The 16,065-nt window shown below is 39.4% G+C and overlaps 1 protein-coding gene across 14 annotated transcripts in view; it reads left to right on the top strand.

The window, feature by feature from the left end:
• The window catches only part of USP25 (ubiquitin specific peptidase 25), a 181,817-nt gene extending 169,467 nt beyond the window's left edge, over positions 1 to 12,350 (top strand). For 12 of the 14 annotated variants that reach the window (XM_036448664.2, XM_036448666.2, XM_036448668.2 and 9 more), the window contains 3 exons: positions 5,223 to 5,346; positions 11,265 to 11,460; positions 11,745 to 12,350. In XM_036448664.2, the coding sequence (XP_036304557.1) occupies positions 5,223 to 5,346; positions 11,265 to 11,460; positions 11,745 to 11,917 (493 nt within the window). In that variant the 3' untranslated portion in view covers positions 11,918 to 12,350. Of the gene's footprint in view, positions 1 to 5,222; positions 5,347 to 5,648; positions 5,707 to 11,264; positions 11,461 to 11,744 lie in introns of those variants that run through there. The other 2 variants (XM_045584081.1, XM_045584082.1) reach the window with 2 other exon arrangements.
• The last annotated feature ends 3,715 nt before the right edge of the window (positions 12,351 to 16,065 follow it).

Here is a 16,065-nt window from a genome sequence, read left to right on the forward strand (position 1 = left end):
CTACTCTTGATGGTTTCTATTGAGTTCTTCATGGTAGCGATGTCATTTTTCATTTCTTCTTGGTTCTTCTTCAATTCCTCATGGTTCTTCTTCAATTCCTCATGGTTCTTCCTCATTTCTTCTTGGTTATTGTCAAATTTCTCTTCCATTCTTTTTAGCCATCCTATGATCATTATTCTGAATTCTTGCTCTGGTAGGCTGCTTACCTCGGGCTCGTTTACTTCCTTTTCTGGTGATGCCTGCTTTTCTTTCATGTGCGGACTATGTTTTTGTCTCCCCATGGCCTCTCTTCTCAAGATGTCTGGTTATGTGGTGTTCCTTCTCCTTTCCGTGGGTGACCAAAGAACTCCCCCGATTCCACGCGCCCGTGCCGATTCGGGCGTCTCAGCTGCTCTATGGACCTCCCCACTGTGTGTTTTTCCAGGCCTCAGGGATGCTCCTCCTTTCCTGGTCTACCTGAGGTAGACATTCTTGATGCACCCCTTTGTAGACTGTGTGTACAGCCTTGTTGTAGTTAAGTCTTGATTGTTGTTGATATCCCTGGGAGGAATTGACCTCCAGGCCAGTTGGCTGTGAGGATCATCTGTGTCTATACCGGGAGAACTGTGCTGGAAACAGCTTTTTGAGACAAGACTTGCAAAATTGCAAAAGCCTCTGTGCTCAGCTTGGATGGGATTGAGTCTCAGGGCAGAGCAGACAGTCTTGGCTTCCCGTCAGCCCTGCCCTATGAGGACCCTGGGTCTCAGTATCCCTCGGTAATTGTCGCAAGCACCTCAGAGAAAGCTGCCCTACAGTTTCCCCCTCTGCCAGACAGTCCAGTTTCTCCCCCAATGAATCTGGATTTCCAGATTCTCACCCGGAACTGGAGTTCAGCACAGTCGGGAGCTTCTGGTTCCCTCCAGCTAGAGAAAGCCAGTGGCACATTCAGCAGTCAGTCCTCTCTGCTCACACTTGCATGCACGCCTCCAGACCTCTGCCTTTCACGGCTTGCCTGAGTTTCCACCTGACAGTCCAGATTCCCCCCATGAGAGCCTGGGTCCCCAGGGGCTTACCCCGAACCGGGGTTCAGTGCATTCAGATTTCGCCTCCCTCCTGCTAGGGAAAGCTAGCAGCAACCTCAGCCATCAGTCCTCTCTGCACGCACTTGTGCACACGCCTCCAGATCCCTACCCTCCATGGCTCCCCCAAGTCTCTGTGTGCCTTTCTCTCTACCTGACAATCCAGACTTCCCCAGTATGAGCCTGGGTTCACAGGGTCTCTCCCGGGATTGGGGTTCAGTGCAGTCGGGAGCTTCCTTCTTCCTCCCACCAAAGAAAGCCAGCCAGGCACTCAGGCACCCTTTCTCTCTGCACGTGTCTCCATACCTCAGCTTTCTGCAGCTCCTCTACTTCTCCATGAGCTTTTCTTTTTTCTTCTAGTTGTAGAATTTCCACTCAGCCAGCTTTCCTGTGGTTCTGGATAATGCCCATTTTGTCTTTTAGTTGTAGTTTTGAATTGTTGTGTGAGGCAGCAGTTTAGGTGCTTACCTATGCCACCATGTTGGTTTCTCCTGGTATTTATTTTTATTTTAATTGTTATGAAGAAGAAGGATCATTATTGATTTATTTACTACTACCAGTTATCCACTAGTTTGCCTTTACTTGTTTCTCTACATATTTCTTAATTCATATATTTTACTGTGAACTTACTTGACTAGTAATATGTTTTTAAAATGCTATATTTTAAATAGTGCCAAATTGCAACCAAGTAAAAGGTCTTTTGAATTCTCTCTCACTTTCATTCCTCCTTTCTTTGCCTTCTTTTACCAATACTGAAGTAATGGAACTATTTTTTCTTAAATGGTAACCTGGAGCTTTACTTCTAGTGCTATGATTTCCACCATGTGTAACAATTGAAATTAATTAAAACTCTAAAGCTAAAAATTTAGCTCCTCAGTCAGACTAGTCACATTTTGAATGTTCAGTATTTACATGTGGTAATTAATAATTGGCCAAGACATAAAATTCTTTCATCTCTACAGAAATTTCTTTTGGGCAGTGCTACTGTTTGGTGGACAGTGCACAAAGCTTTTATTTTTGCACATCACTTTGGATGCGAATTATTAAAGTCCTTATTGTGTAGTTTAAAGATAATTTATGTCACATTGGTTATTGAAATAAAAAACTTTTGATTAATAGCTCTATTTTATGTTATTACTTTGGTCACAATTTTATTTCTTTAATAGAAATATTTCAGTCCATATTAGAATTTCTTAGATTTGTACTATTATGAGAAAAATATTAATATGATGTTATAATTTAATAGAGTGTCTAAGACTAAAATGGCATTTTGCAGCTAAACTAAGCTCCCCAGGACAATAGCTTTTCCAAGGTCACACAATTAACTAGGAAGAGAAAAATTAAAATAGAACCCCTATATTCTTGTATAACTTAATAAAATCAGATAAGAACAAAAAGTATTATTTATTTATCTCATTCAGAATTAAAAAGATAAAACTGTCACTTGCCAGCTCTCTGCATAGCATCTAGAACAGCTCTTTTTAATTAACCTCTGTTAAAGGTCTTTATGATATAACTTGGAAATATGTTGAAATTTCATAATTTACTTATATATAGTTGTTCAAAAGTCAATATTCTAGTATAGCAAATGTAAATTAAATTGGAAGGATCAACTGGAAAGTTAGTAATGGTGACAAGTAATGTTTATAGAATACTGTTAAAAGAAATATCAGTATTCTCATTTTATGTATAGCAGTTACCATAGCTAGCAGCATACTCCTAGAGGCTCAGTGCATGAAAATTCATTCACTGGACGGGGGTCCCTCAGCCTGGCCTGCCCCCTCTGACAGTCTGGGTGCCCTCAGGAGCAGAGGCGATCCAGCAATCAGGGGAAACTGACGCCCCATCACACTTCTGTTGCTGCCATTGCTGGCAGCGCAAGTCTTGACCAACCCTGGTTACCTGAGTGTGGCTGGGCAGACACCATTCAAGGCTTGTCTGTGCCTCAGGCCGGCCCTGGGCAACTAGGAGACTCCAGAGGCAGACACATGGAGCAGCCGGGGGCGGGCCCAGCCTTGCCACTCACCTGCTGCCCCAGTGGGGCTGATGGGACTGGGCATCACCATCTTGTGGCTGTGAGTGCCACCATCTTTGAGGGCATGGCAGTCAGTTAGCATATTCCCTCCTTATTGGCTGTGAGTGCTGCCATCTTTGTGATGGCATGTGGGTCAATTACGGTAGAATATTCCCTCCTTATTAGTAGGATTTCCAAAAGGTTCTGTTAAACTTTGTTTTTAATGAATATATAACATTTGAAAGCTATGAATGAGATATTTACTGATGGGTTAGTGTCAGTTTTGAGTAGTGAAGTACAATAATGTTTTTAGTAACCGTAAGTTTACATTGGTATAAGGAATATAAGTAAAGATAGTCTAGCAGGTTACATAGCCTTATTTTATCTTAAATTAAATTGTGGTAACTGGACTGCTGATTCTTATTCTGATTGAAAACATATTTATAAAACTTTATTTGTTTTCCTCTTTATTGAATTTATTGGGATGACACTGGTTAACAAAATTCTACAGGTTTCAGGTGCACAATTTTACAACATATCATCTGTGCACTGTATTGTTTGTTCACCACCCCAAGTCAAGTCTCCATCCATCACCATTTATCCCCCGCTATATTCTCCACCGCCCCATTTTCCTGGCAGTCACCACATTGTAGTTGATAAAATATGGAACGAATTGTGCACTTCAATATAAAATTGGAACAAGATCATGACTTCAGGGCTATTCTCAGAGAGATAACTCAGATCTAAAAGGCTAGATAAGAGTGTCATTCAGGGGAGACCTTTATAACAGGAAATTTAACAGCTCTAAAAGAAAAGGTAGATATGCCAGCAAACTACTTCAACTTAGTGACTTAAAACACTATTGTATTATTAGTTCTCATAAGTAAAACAAAAATTTTTAGCTGAAATTGTGTCCATATTATTTCAGAATAAAGTTTCATAATCTTAGGTTTTCTCAAAAACAAATTCCTAGAAGCAATTTTTAGTAAATGAATAAAATGACTTCTTTTTTTTTTCAGTCAGTTTCAGGGTGTAATTTGATTTGTCACAAATGAATTTATTTCCCAATAATTCTGTGCTTGACCATTGGAATATAGAATTGATAATTTATATCTAAATAGATGAAATTATATAATAAGCATTAACACTGATTGGCTGTGTATCTGAGAGTTTTCTTTATATTTCATTTTTTAGGATGTTCCATTTTTCTGAATTAATCTATATAAAGATATGTTATGATTGGACAAACTAACACAATGGACATATCTTAAAATATCTTTAATATTTCAGTTTTAAAATATATATCTGTATGTATTTTTCCTGTAGTATATTAGGAGAAGGGTAATTATTTCATAGGCAAATATAACACTCAAACAATTTTCCTCTCCTTTTTTTAACTAGTCTGAATTTCATAATATCTGGGTTTAATTAACATAAATTAATATTACTTATATTAAATATAATACAAGGCTACACTTTCAGCCTCTAATGTTAGTGTTTTCTCTTGTTTCTTTGCATCTTGCTAGGGTTTCCATGTTTTTCTAATCTCCCTTGGATATTCTCCCCACAGCATGAAGTTTTTCTCAGCAACTAGAACTCTGCCTGTGGCATAGAAAAACCTGACCAAATAGTCACTGAATCAATGATGTGGTTGAAAAACAAAGTAACATTCTTTCTTCAAAAAAAATGACATTCTATTAAAGAAGTAGTTTATTGACTTTCACAAGTCTTAGTTTTGAATCTAAATGAAAGACATCAGAAAAATGAATCCCAAAGCAGACAAAAGGAACTACCTGAATTCATAAATTATGGCCTTTTCTCCCTGTTCTTGTTTGTTTTGTTTAGTTTATTTGCTTTTTGTATTTCACTTTTAAGGCATAACTATCTCTTGGTTTCATATGTGCCTGTTTTTATCTTTTGTTACTTTTATTTTATTTTATTTTATTTTATTTTATTTTATTTTATTTTATTTTATTTTATTTTATATGCCTGTTTTTCAAAGCCAGGCTCCCAGTCTTCCAGTGCATCAGATGATAGTTTTTATTATAATATTGTTCTGTTAATCAAAATATGTTTATTTAAATTGTTTTATAATTGTAATTGGCTTTTATATGAAATACTAATGCTATCTATTTCTTATCATTTTTAAGTTATATAGATTCCTTGCTGTACCTTATCTGTGCTTATCAGAATAACAAAGAACTCTTGTCCAAAGGCCCATACAGAGGACATGATGAAGAGTTGATATCACATTATAGAAGAGAATGTTTACTTGTAAGTTGAATGCACATAATATTTATCTACTTTATCTTTTTTACTTATATTAAGCAAAATTTCCAGACTCATATATAACTGATTGACTTTATAAACTCTGATGGGATAAGAAGTTGGTAATGTCTATTATCTGGGTTTTATGTGTGTCTGTATGAGAAATTTAACAACAAAGATAAGGGCTCTTAAAATGGGAGAACAGATTCAATTTTTTTTCCCTTATTTTTTATGGATCCTAACTATTGCATGTGATAAACCATAAATGTTTTTAAAATGGGATCAGAATGATTACATTTTATATTTAGATTTCTTCATTACTCTACCACTCCCTCTTTTAGTGTGAAAGGAGTGGCTGCATAGAATTTGAGTAATTAGTATTTAAGCCTCTCTCCTAGCTAAAGATAAATTGTACTAGAATGATATGTTTTATGTGTGTCTGTATGAGAAATTTAACAACAAAGATAAGGGTTCCTTGCTCGTCTGTCCCCTGGCTTAGCCAACTGGTTAAGCATCATCTTGGGTCGCCAGGCTCCCTGAGTCCATCTTCTGTACTGGAAGACTGCACTCCAGAGGAGCCGACCACGACAAAACAAAAACCTTTTTTGGAGTTAAAAGAAAACTTCAAAGCAACACCACAGAATACTTGTTTAGGAGCCCTATGGCAAAAACTATAGTATATATTTCTAGGTTTGTCTAGATTTTCTATTTCATCTTAAAAACTTAGCTAAAATAGGATGGATCCAAGATGGCTGCACAGGTAAACAACTAACCGCAGCCACACACAACAATTTCAATGGAATACAACTAAAATATAAAATGGACATTGCCCAGAGCTACAGGTAGTCGACTGACTGAAAATTCTACAACAAGAAGGAAAGAGAAAACCAGAAGGAAAATCAGAGGAGCTGAAAAAGCCTAAGGTACGGAGACATGCTGCGCCTGTGTGCGCGCGTGTGGAGAGGACAGAGCCGGAGAGGAGGAGAAGGCTGGGTGCCTGCCTGGCTTTCCCTAGCAGGAAGGAAATAAAAGCCCCAGACTGGGCTGAACCCCAGAACCGGCAGCTCTGAGCCCCAGTTCTGGGCCAGACCCTGGGGACCCAGGCTCAGGCAGGGGGAGACGGGGCTGTGAGGGGGAATCCCAGGGGAGTGGCGAAAAGTGGAGCTTCCAGAGTCACGCACATTGAGCGCAGAGGAAGGAATGTTGACTCTGATGCTGGATTGCCCTGGCGGGAAGGAAACAAAACCTCCGGCTGTGCTGAGCCCCCATTTCAACTGCTCTGAACCCCAGTTCTAGGCCAATCCCTGGGGACCCAGGCTCAAGCAGAGGGAGACGGGGCTATGAGGCAGAGTCCCAGGGGAGTGGAGAGGGGCAGAGCCCCCAAAGTCACGCACATTTTGCACAGAGGACAGTCTGTTGACTCTAATGCTAGACTCTCCAAGGAGAAAAAAGCTCCAGACTGGGAGGAACGCGATGAGGAGCAGGAACCGCTGCCGGACACCGGCCAGCCGGGCGCCAGCAAGAAGCCGGGCGACAGGGCCCCGGGGTGGGGTGCCGCTGGGCCCTCAACCGCTGAGCACGGGCCACGGAGCCGAGGCCGGGGGCTGCTTCCTGGGCGGCGCCAACCCCAGCAACAGGCTGAAGCCGCGCAGGAGGCCGCGGAGAACAAAGGGGTGCCACAGGCCAACCTGCTGAGCTCCCAGGACAAGGAGGAAGAAACCGAAGAAGTTTTTCATGTGAAGAAATCAAAAGATAGTAAAAGATAGTAAAATTACTTAAGAAAGAATACAAAGAAGATCTTAAAAAATTGAAGACTAAGACAGAACTCAACAGCCAACATTACAACATAAATGCATTTAAAAACAATTAAAAATTAAAAGGACAGAATGTTGGAACAGCAGCGGCCAGGCCCATAGTGGCCAGGCCCAAGGCAGTGGCAGCCGGGCCCGGAGCAGCCAGACCTGGGGCAGTGGCAGCCAAGCCTGGGGCGGAGGCAGCCAAGCCCAGAGCAGCTAGGCCCGGAGCAGCTAGGCCCGAAGCAGCCAGGCCCACCGCAGCAGCAACCAAGCCCGGACCAGCCAGGTCGGGAGCAGCCAGGCCCGGAGTAGCCGGGCCCAGAGCAGACGGGTCGGGAGCAACCAGGCCTGGAGCAGCAGCAGCCAGGCCCGGAGCAGCCGGGCCCAGAGCAGCCAGATCGGGTGTAGCCAGGCCCAGAGCAGCAGCAGCCAGCCTGGAGCAGCCAGGTCAGAAGCAGCCAGGCCTGGAGCAGCAACAGCTAGGCTGGGAGCGGCAGTGGCCAGACCTGGAGCAGCAGGTTGTGGAGCAGACCAGAGCAACAGAGGCCAGGCCCGGAGCAGCCAGGCCCAGAACAGCTCGCTCCTCGCCTGCCCATGCCCCAGGGCTGCCTCTCAGACATGGCTGGAAACTTTTGGGGGAACTTGAGGGTCTGCTGAATCAAGTGATGAAGGCTTAGATCTGGATGTGTTGAGTTAGTATAGTGCTGGGGTATTGATCTGTGAGTGTCTTGTGTGGGGTCTAGATGAGGTTGGTTGATCTATTTGGAAATGTCTTTTGTGTGAAGTGTATCCTTGGGTATGTGGAGGAATTATTGATTTGAGAAAATGCTAAGTAACTGATTTACTATCTGAAAAATTTAAAGTTCTGAAATTTTAAGGTCTCTTGCCAAAAAGAGGTTTTAAAGCTAACACCTTATTTTTAGTGGAGAAAGGGGAGGACAAGCCCTTCCCACCCAGAACAGGTAATCCAATTCCAACCAGCAGCTATCTTTAAACAGTGTGTTCATTTACATTTGAATGGCTACGCCTTTTGATAGCCTAAGGGCAAGTTTACATGTAAACAAGTTTGCTTCTCAATTCCCAGGACAGAAAAAACAAGGTTTAAAATTATTAGATTTTAAAATTTATTCTTAGAAGTGTAAAAGTTTATTAATTAAAAAAAAACAAAAAAAAAAACAACAACAACAACAAAAAAGGAGATTGAAAAACCTGATGAACAATATTAGCTGTTGATTGTAGTAGAGTCAGAGATACGGGAGGGGAGTGGACTGACAGTTATTGGGGAAAGGGGGAGTGGTGGATGCGGGAAGAGACTGAACATAAACTGTGCACCTATGGATGAGGAAAATGGGGGCTGGGGAGGGGGCGGAGGATGGGGTGGGAACCTGGTGGAGGGGAGAAGAAATGAGGAACCTTTGTAATAATATGAACAATAAAGATTGATTTAAAAAAAACAAAAAAAAAAACTTAGCTTAAATAGAAATGTCGTTTTCACACTTGTGCCCCAGCAGGAGTGGGACATGCCCTTAGAGGTATATGTAGGTGTGCTGATATGTGCAGAACAGCCCATTTAAGATATGGGAACCAGAATGCAGGTTGCAATTTAAAGAAGGGTTTTGGTGTAGTGCTGTATGGGGAGAGCGCTTATCTTGCTTTCCTGCTTTTCCTACAGAGCCTTTAGCTTCTGCCATCTTTGCTTTAGGTTCCAACTTGAACCTGTGAAAACTGCAGAATGTAGAGTTTTCTAGACCATAAAAAGGGAATTAATTTCAGTGAAGGGGGGAAAGGCAGCTGCACTTTGTTTTCTACTACTTTATTTAAAAGCATAATCACATGAAAACAAGTCATTTTCTATTATACAAAGTGTTCTGAGACTGTTCTTACCTTAGTTCAAGGTATCTGAGGTCTTCCTTAGTGATATCATTAAGAATATCAGAAAGTGTAGAACCTTCTTTGACAGTCTGAAATAAAGACAAATACATAGGAGGTAAGCATCCTAATAAAAGGATAATATGCAAATTAACTGTCACTCCAACACGCAAATGGCTGCCCCTATGTGGACACAGGATGACTGCCATAAAATGTCCAGCAGGGGAGGGCATTTGTGGGTGATCAGGCCTGCAGGGGAGGATAGTTGGTTGGGACCAGGCCTGCAGGGGAGGGCAATTAGGGGCGACCAGGCTAGCAAGGGAGGGCAGTTAGGGATGACCGGGTCTGTAGGGGAGGGCAGTTAGGGGAGACCAGGCCTGCAGAGGAGGGCAATTAGGAGCGACCAGGCTGGCAGGAAGGGCATTTGGGGGTGACTGGGTCTGCAGGGGAGGGCAGTTTGGGGGGACCAGGCCTGCAGGGAAGGGCAATTAGGGGTGACCAGGCTGGCAAGGGAGGGCAATTGGGGGTGATCAGGCCTGCAGGGACGGGAAGTTGGGGAGAACCAGGTCTGCAAGGGAGGGCAGTTGTGGGGGACCAGGCTGGCAAGGGAGAGCAGTTGGGGGTGACCAGGCCTGCAGGGGAGGGCAGTTGGGGGTATCAAGCCTGCAGGGGAGAGCAGTTGGGTCTACCAGGCCTGCAGGGGAGGGCAATTAGGGGTGACCAGGCTGGCAAGGGAGGGCAGTTCAGGCTGGCAGGGGAGGGCAGTTAGGGGTGACCAGGTCAGCAGGGAAGGGCAATTGGGGGCAATTGGACTGGCAGGGGAGTGGTTAGGGTGTGATCAGGCTGACAGGCAGAGCTGTTAGGGGCAATTAGGCAGGAAGGCAGGTGAGTGGTTGGGAGCCAGCAGTCCTGGGTTGTGAGAGGGATGTCCGACTGCCCATATTGGAGAGGGTGCAGGCTGGGCTGAGGGATACACACACCCCCCCCATGCACGAATTTTGTGCACTGGGCTTCTAGTTTGATAATAATAGCATAGGATTGTTTTGGGGGGTATAAATTTACCTTTTCAATAGTATTGGCATCTGTTCCTTGCATTTGCAATCATTCTACAAGTTCTTGATATGTTCTCTGTCCACAAGACAATTCTGGGTTCTCTGTAGTAATTATAAGTTTGTTTTATTGTATATTGATGGGTAACAATAAAACTTCAACAGTGACAAGGAAATAAACTATTCCAGAATGTAAAAAAAAAAAAAAAAAGAAAAAGAAAAAGAAGAAATAATATAGTCTTTGTTTTTGAAATTCAGCTTAAAACTATAGTTATTTAAAATCATATTTATCATGCTATAAACATAAGATTTTAAACATAAGCCCTTAAATATTATAGCTTTTATTTTACCTGAATTCCTTATCAGTTTTTTATGTCTGTATTTCTTATCCTTAAGGATTTCTCAGTTCTACTAGGTTAGGGATCAGCATACTTGTCCTGTACTCCAGCCTGTCACTTGTTTTTGTAAAGTTTCATTTGAAACATAACCATATTCATTTATAATTCATATAATTCATATTCAGCTGCCTTTGTAAAACAATGGCATGGCTGAGTAATTGCAGCAGAAAGCCTCAAGCCTAAAATATTTTCTGTCTTGTTCTTCACAGAAAAAACTTACCAGTCCCTGTACCAAATTGTAAGCTCCATGCGAGTTTTCTGTCTTAATCACTTAAGTACTATTGCATCTAGAACAGTTTCTGGCACATGCCTTGAACTCAGTAAGAATTTTTTGAAGTGATAAATTGTTTACTTTTACATTTTTGTACCAAGGAATATAGCTTTTCTTGTTCAGTTGACATTTATGGAGACATGATAAAGAGTTTTTCAAAATTAATATGGCGTTTAAATTTCTTTCTTTTCAAAATTATTTTGAGTGCTTATTAAATTTTAGTATTGGGGGAAGTGCACCCCTGGAGAATAAATAAAAATTGGCCCCTGTAGTGATGATCAATATAAGCTAAACACAAATTTTAAAAGCATTACAACAATATTTTCCTACTTTTTTTTTTTTTCCTTTTATTTCTGTTGTTATACACGTAGCTTTTTCTAAGAGATTTTCCATGCTAGAATAGTTTGAGATTATTTTTCCTGGTTGCCATTAGTTCTAATACCGTTTGTGAACATACTCATTATATCATCTACAGTATTTACACCTACAGGTATTTTATTACATTAAAAAATAAACCTGTTCTTTTTCTCATTGCCTGAAGAAATTAAATGAGCAAGCTGCAGAACTGTTTGAATCTGGAGAGGATCAAGAAGTAAATAATGGTCTGATTATTATGAATGAGTTTATTGTCCCATTTTTGCCCTTATTATTGGTGGATGAAATGGAAGAGAAAGATATACTCGCTGTGGAAGATATGAGAAATCGATGGTGCTCTTATCTTGGACAAGAAATGGAATGTAAGTTTAAATAATGCTAATGGATACCTGAGTTGGTTGGAATTAAAAGCAGTTAATATAAATAATATATTTTTTATATTCTGTAATATTCACATTATTTTTTTCTTATTTACAAACTAAGCTATTAACTTTCATTTGTCTTTTTATCTCTTCCCTCAAGATGATAATTATTTTGTATATTTTAAAATGAATCATCAATTTGCCACTACAAGTTAATAAGTTACCTTAAAGATAATTTCACTCGCTCTCTATCTTTAGTTAACTCTAATTGTTTCTGTTTGCAGCAAACCTCCAAGAAAAGCTGACAGATTTTCTGCCAAAACTTCTCGATTGTTCTACGGAGATTAAAGGATTCCAGGAGCCACCGAAGTTACCTTCGTATTCTACACTTGAACTGTGCGAGAGATTTGCCCGAATCATGTTGTCCCTCAGTCGAACTCCTGCTGATGGAAGATAAACAGCACACACTTGCCCTAAACACACTGTGTAAACTTTTTTTCAGTTTTTAACCCTTGCCTTCCTGTCACAGGGTTTGCTTGTTGCTGCTATAGTTTTTAACCATTTTTTTATTTTAATGACTTCAAAATACAAAATGACTATACAGACTTTAGCTGAACTGCAAACAATAAAGCTGGGAATCGCATGGCTCTCAGACTTTTTCTTAGCCAGCTCTCCTGTATAATTACAAATCTGATTGATTGTATCATTGAAAAACCATGTTTTTGCAACCTTTCTCTTACAGTATTACTGCTTTTATCTTTATCCACATTGTTCCATTGAGTCTGGATCCTTCCATGACTGCAGCCATTTAAGTGTTCAACACTGTGTACGATACATAACATTTGGTAGCTTGTAAATGGAATTAAAGAATAAAGTTTTATTTATGGCTACCTATGTGTTTGTAAGCAGGTATATTGTATATTAGTGTGTTATTTTAGTTTTATAAATGAATTTTGGGGATTAAGAGTGGGTGATGAGTAGATTAATAGACTTTTTATTTTGCTCTAATGTTAACAAATTGGAAATTTACTAAATATTTGGCACTTAAATATATATATATGTATGTATTTTTTACTAACTAGTTAAACTTAATATGGCACCTAAACTTGTTTTGAATTCAAATCAGGTTTTCACTTAAGTGAGTGACTAAGTCAACTACACTGAAACTTTTAACCTTTCTCAGATTAATCTTTTATTTTTTTATGTATTTACAAACAATATAGCAAGGTGATTATTTCGAAAGATACCATAAAATATACTTGAATAAGGGCTATTTAATAGTGAAACTTATTAAAAAATATGTATATGTACACATAATACATACACATACACATATATTCTTCATAGTGGAAGACAATGTTTTGCATTACAGAATTATTCTATTTTTGGTAAATTGTATACTACTTTAATTGAAAATGTTCTCTGCTAATCAGTGCTGTGAAAGAAGTTGCTATTGTTGACCTAGAATTTATGAGTACCTGACCTGCTTTTATTTACCACCTTTTCAATAAGGAAGAAGCTGTGGGACATTTTATAGATGGAGCTTCTGTTTAAGATTAATGAAGTAACATTGTGAATCAAAATGCATTAAAGGTAATCATGTTACCAACAACCTATTTTTGAATTTATAAAATTTCTTTATGAGCAATACTTTGTTAGCTTAGTAAAACATATCATTATACTGCGTGTATATTTGTTATGGCGCCACCAAAAGTGCTCTGTGTAAGTGCCTCTCACAAAAGATCCTGGACAGAGGACGAGAGAGGAATATTAAGTTGTTCTATAATAGGATGCTCCTTTCAAAGGTATCAGTATGATGCTAAGGCATTAATGACAAGGATCTGGTACTGTTTCTGTTTTAAATGTAGGTTTTGCATATCATAGCTATCCAAATGTGTTTTGATTCAGATTTTATATTCTCTACTTAAGCAGAATCTGTGTTCTCCATTGGTTTTCAAGTCCTGTCAAAACCTCAGGAACTTTATTCGTATTACTTAAGCTTTTCTAAATTATCTGCAGTATTTTATGATATTCTACCATAATGGTAAAGTGATCTGTGTTTATGTGTCTAACTGACTACTGAGACACAACACCCTCAAAACGCCATGTGGAAATTTTTCCTTTTATAACCAATATCCAGAGAATCATGTGTGGCTCTTGTGCCGAAGGTAAGTTTTATTATTATACTTGCTTTGTACTTAAAAGCCGGTTTATTTATTCCTAGTAATAAACCTGAAGTACTTATTTACAGAAGTGACCTTTTTCAAGAACTGGAGAAATTACTTGTTTTTATATTGGCTTTTATCTTTAGGTCAGCAAACTTCCTTACCTTATTTACTGGGTTAAATTAATTTATAGGCAGTAATTTAAAACTTGGAACTTCATAAAACTGTTGTCTGTGGCAGATTTTACTTTTATTTAAATGACTCTTATTTTGATTATGATAGTCTTCACTCCTCAAAAAGTATGTTTTGCAATGCTATAAGGCAGAATTCAAACAGATAGAAATTAAGACTTGTTGGAATTTCTTATAAACACAGGGTGTAGGGAGGCTGTGATCATGAGTGAATCTATGAGGCCCCGCTAATACTTTCCAGGTTCATTAAAATACTATAATGACCACACACTGAATCACTTCTCAAACCGTGATCTCAGACCAGCAGCTTCAGCAACATCTGGGAAATGTAGAACTGTAAATCATAAGTCCTACTCCGAACTCCTGATTCAGAAGCTTCTTGAGTAACCTGTGTTTTAACAAGCCCTTCAGGTGCTTTCTGATCTGCTCCAGTCTGAGATCCACAGAATCTCAAGTCGATGCTTTTTAATTTCAATTTACTTGGGATCCCCTGTGTGTTGGAAGATTTTCCTATGTCCCTCACTTGTAATTTCAAGGACATGACTAAAAATGATTTTGCTTAGTTTTAGGTTTGAGACTAAGGTGGATTTTCTCCTTTATCTGATTCTCCACAAGGCCACTGTCTTTATTCTATAATTCAGAATTGCTGAATCTGCCTCTGGATCCCCCTGCCCTTTTCCAAAAGTACAATCACTCCAATGCTTGGGGAAAGTTAATTAAAAAAAAAAAAAATTACATCATTAAACAAATTAAACATGGTTTAACTTTATTCAAGTTATATGTATTAGTTAGCTAGGCCTGCCAAAACAAAATACTTGTGGCTTAAAAAGCACATTTATTTTCTCACAGTTCTGGAGTCTGGAAGTCCAAACTCAAGGTGTTGATAGGTTTAGTTTCTCCTGGAGCCTCTCCATGGCTTGTAGACTGCCTTTCTTTGTGGGCCCCTCTTAGAAGAATACCAGTCATATTGGATTAGAACTTCACCCTAATTTAATCTTAATTGCATCTGGAGATAAGGCATTTAAAGAGGTAGTCACATTGTGGGTAAGGGATTCAACATATGAATTTGCCGGTGGGATGGGGGCTCACAGGGAAAACACAATTTAGTCTATAGCAATATGTGATGACCCAGTTCATATCTCCTTTCCAAAAACAGAAATACGATTTTCAGCCTGAACATTATAGTTCTATTCTTACATTTGTTTTTTTTTGTCTTCTAACTTTCATTTCTCTAAAATCTTTAGTAGATATAGCAGATCAATTAGAAAGTGCTCACAAAATATTCATCTAATCAGTGTTTTTATTGAACAAACCTTTGCCAAATGAATGCAGTAGTCCATGATGACTGGTCCTTGTTCATGTGTTTATTTCATCAGGTTTACTTAACATTGTGTCACGGGCCTGTTTCTGTTTTGCTAGTGTTTTTATTCCTACCTACTCCCCATCCCTTTTTTATTCCACCCCCACCCTGGAGGTACTACTGTTATTATTGTGGCCACATATTTTCCATGTTTTCATAATGTTATACAGTGTATACACATAAGCAGTATTGGGTTTTTTGAGAGGGAGGTGGAATAAGATACCATCTATTTTCTCCTTCCCCCTCCAGCCCACCTTTTTCTAATTAGCTTTGAAAGAGGTCACAACAAGGATGACTGGTCCCTGTGACTCGAACTGACCCCTAGGGGGTAGAAGCTCAATGCAGGAACTGTCCCCTGGTGCTCAGTGTACTCCCACAGCCAATCTCCCTTGGCTGGTGGCCAGTCAACCTCCATGGTCCCTTCCCCCACGCGAATTCGTGCACCGAGCCTCTAGTCAAATATTAAATAATACACTAATAAAATTTAAATGAGGCATGAGTGACAGACTATACACAATTGAATACAAACATGCACATGCACCAGAATTTCAAAAATTCTTATTCATTCCCTATACAATTCTTCTTAATGACTATTTCAAACCTTCACTACCATCCTCAGCCTCCTATCCATTGTCAGCTCCAGTAAGAATGAGATAATGTTTCTTTTGCCTTACTAGGACAATTGGGGACATTGGGTAGGATCTTCCCCTTCAAATTTCTCCTTTAAACCTGTAAGTTTAGATAATCAGGATTTGCTAAGGGATGAACATTATTGAAAATCCAATGTAATGAGGAAAATATAAATTAAATGTATAAAATGAACTTATAAATTTAAATTACATCCATTATTTTGGGACATAATTTTGGGACAAAATTAATTTTTTTTTTT

This window comes from Pipistrellus kuhlii, unplaced genomic scaffold (assembly GCF_014108245.1).
Source record: "Pipistrellus kuhlii isolate mPipKuh1 unplaced genomic scaffold, mPipKuh1.p scaffold_m20_p_2, whole genome shotgun sequence".
Taxonomy (NCBI): Eukaryota; Metazoa; Chordata; class Mammalia; order Chiroptera; family Vespertilionidae; genus Pipistrellus; species Pipistrellus kuhlii.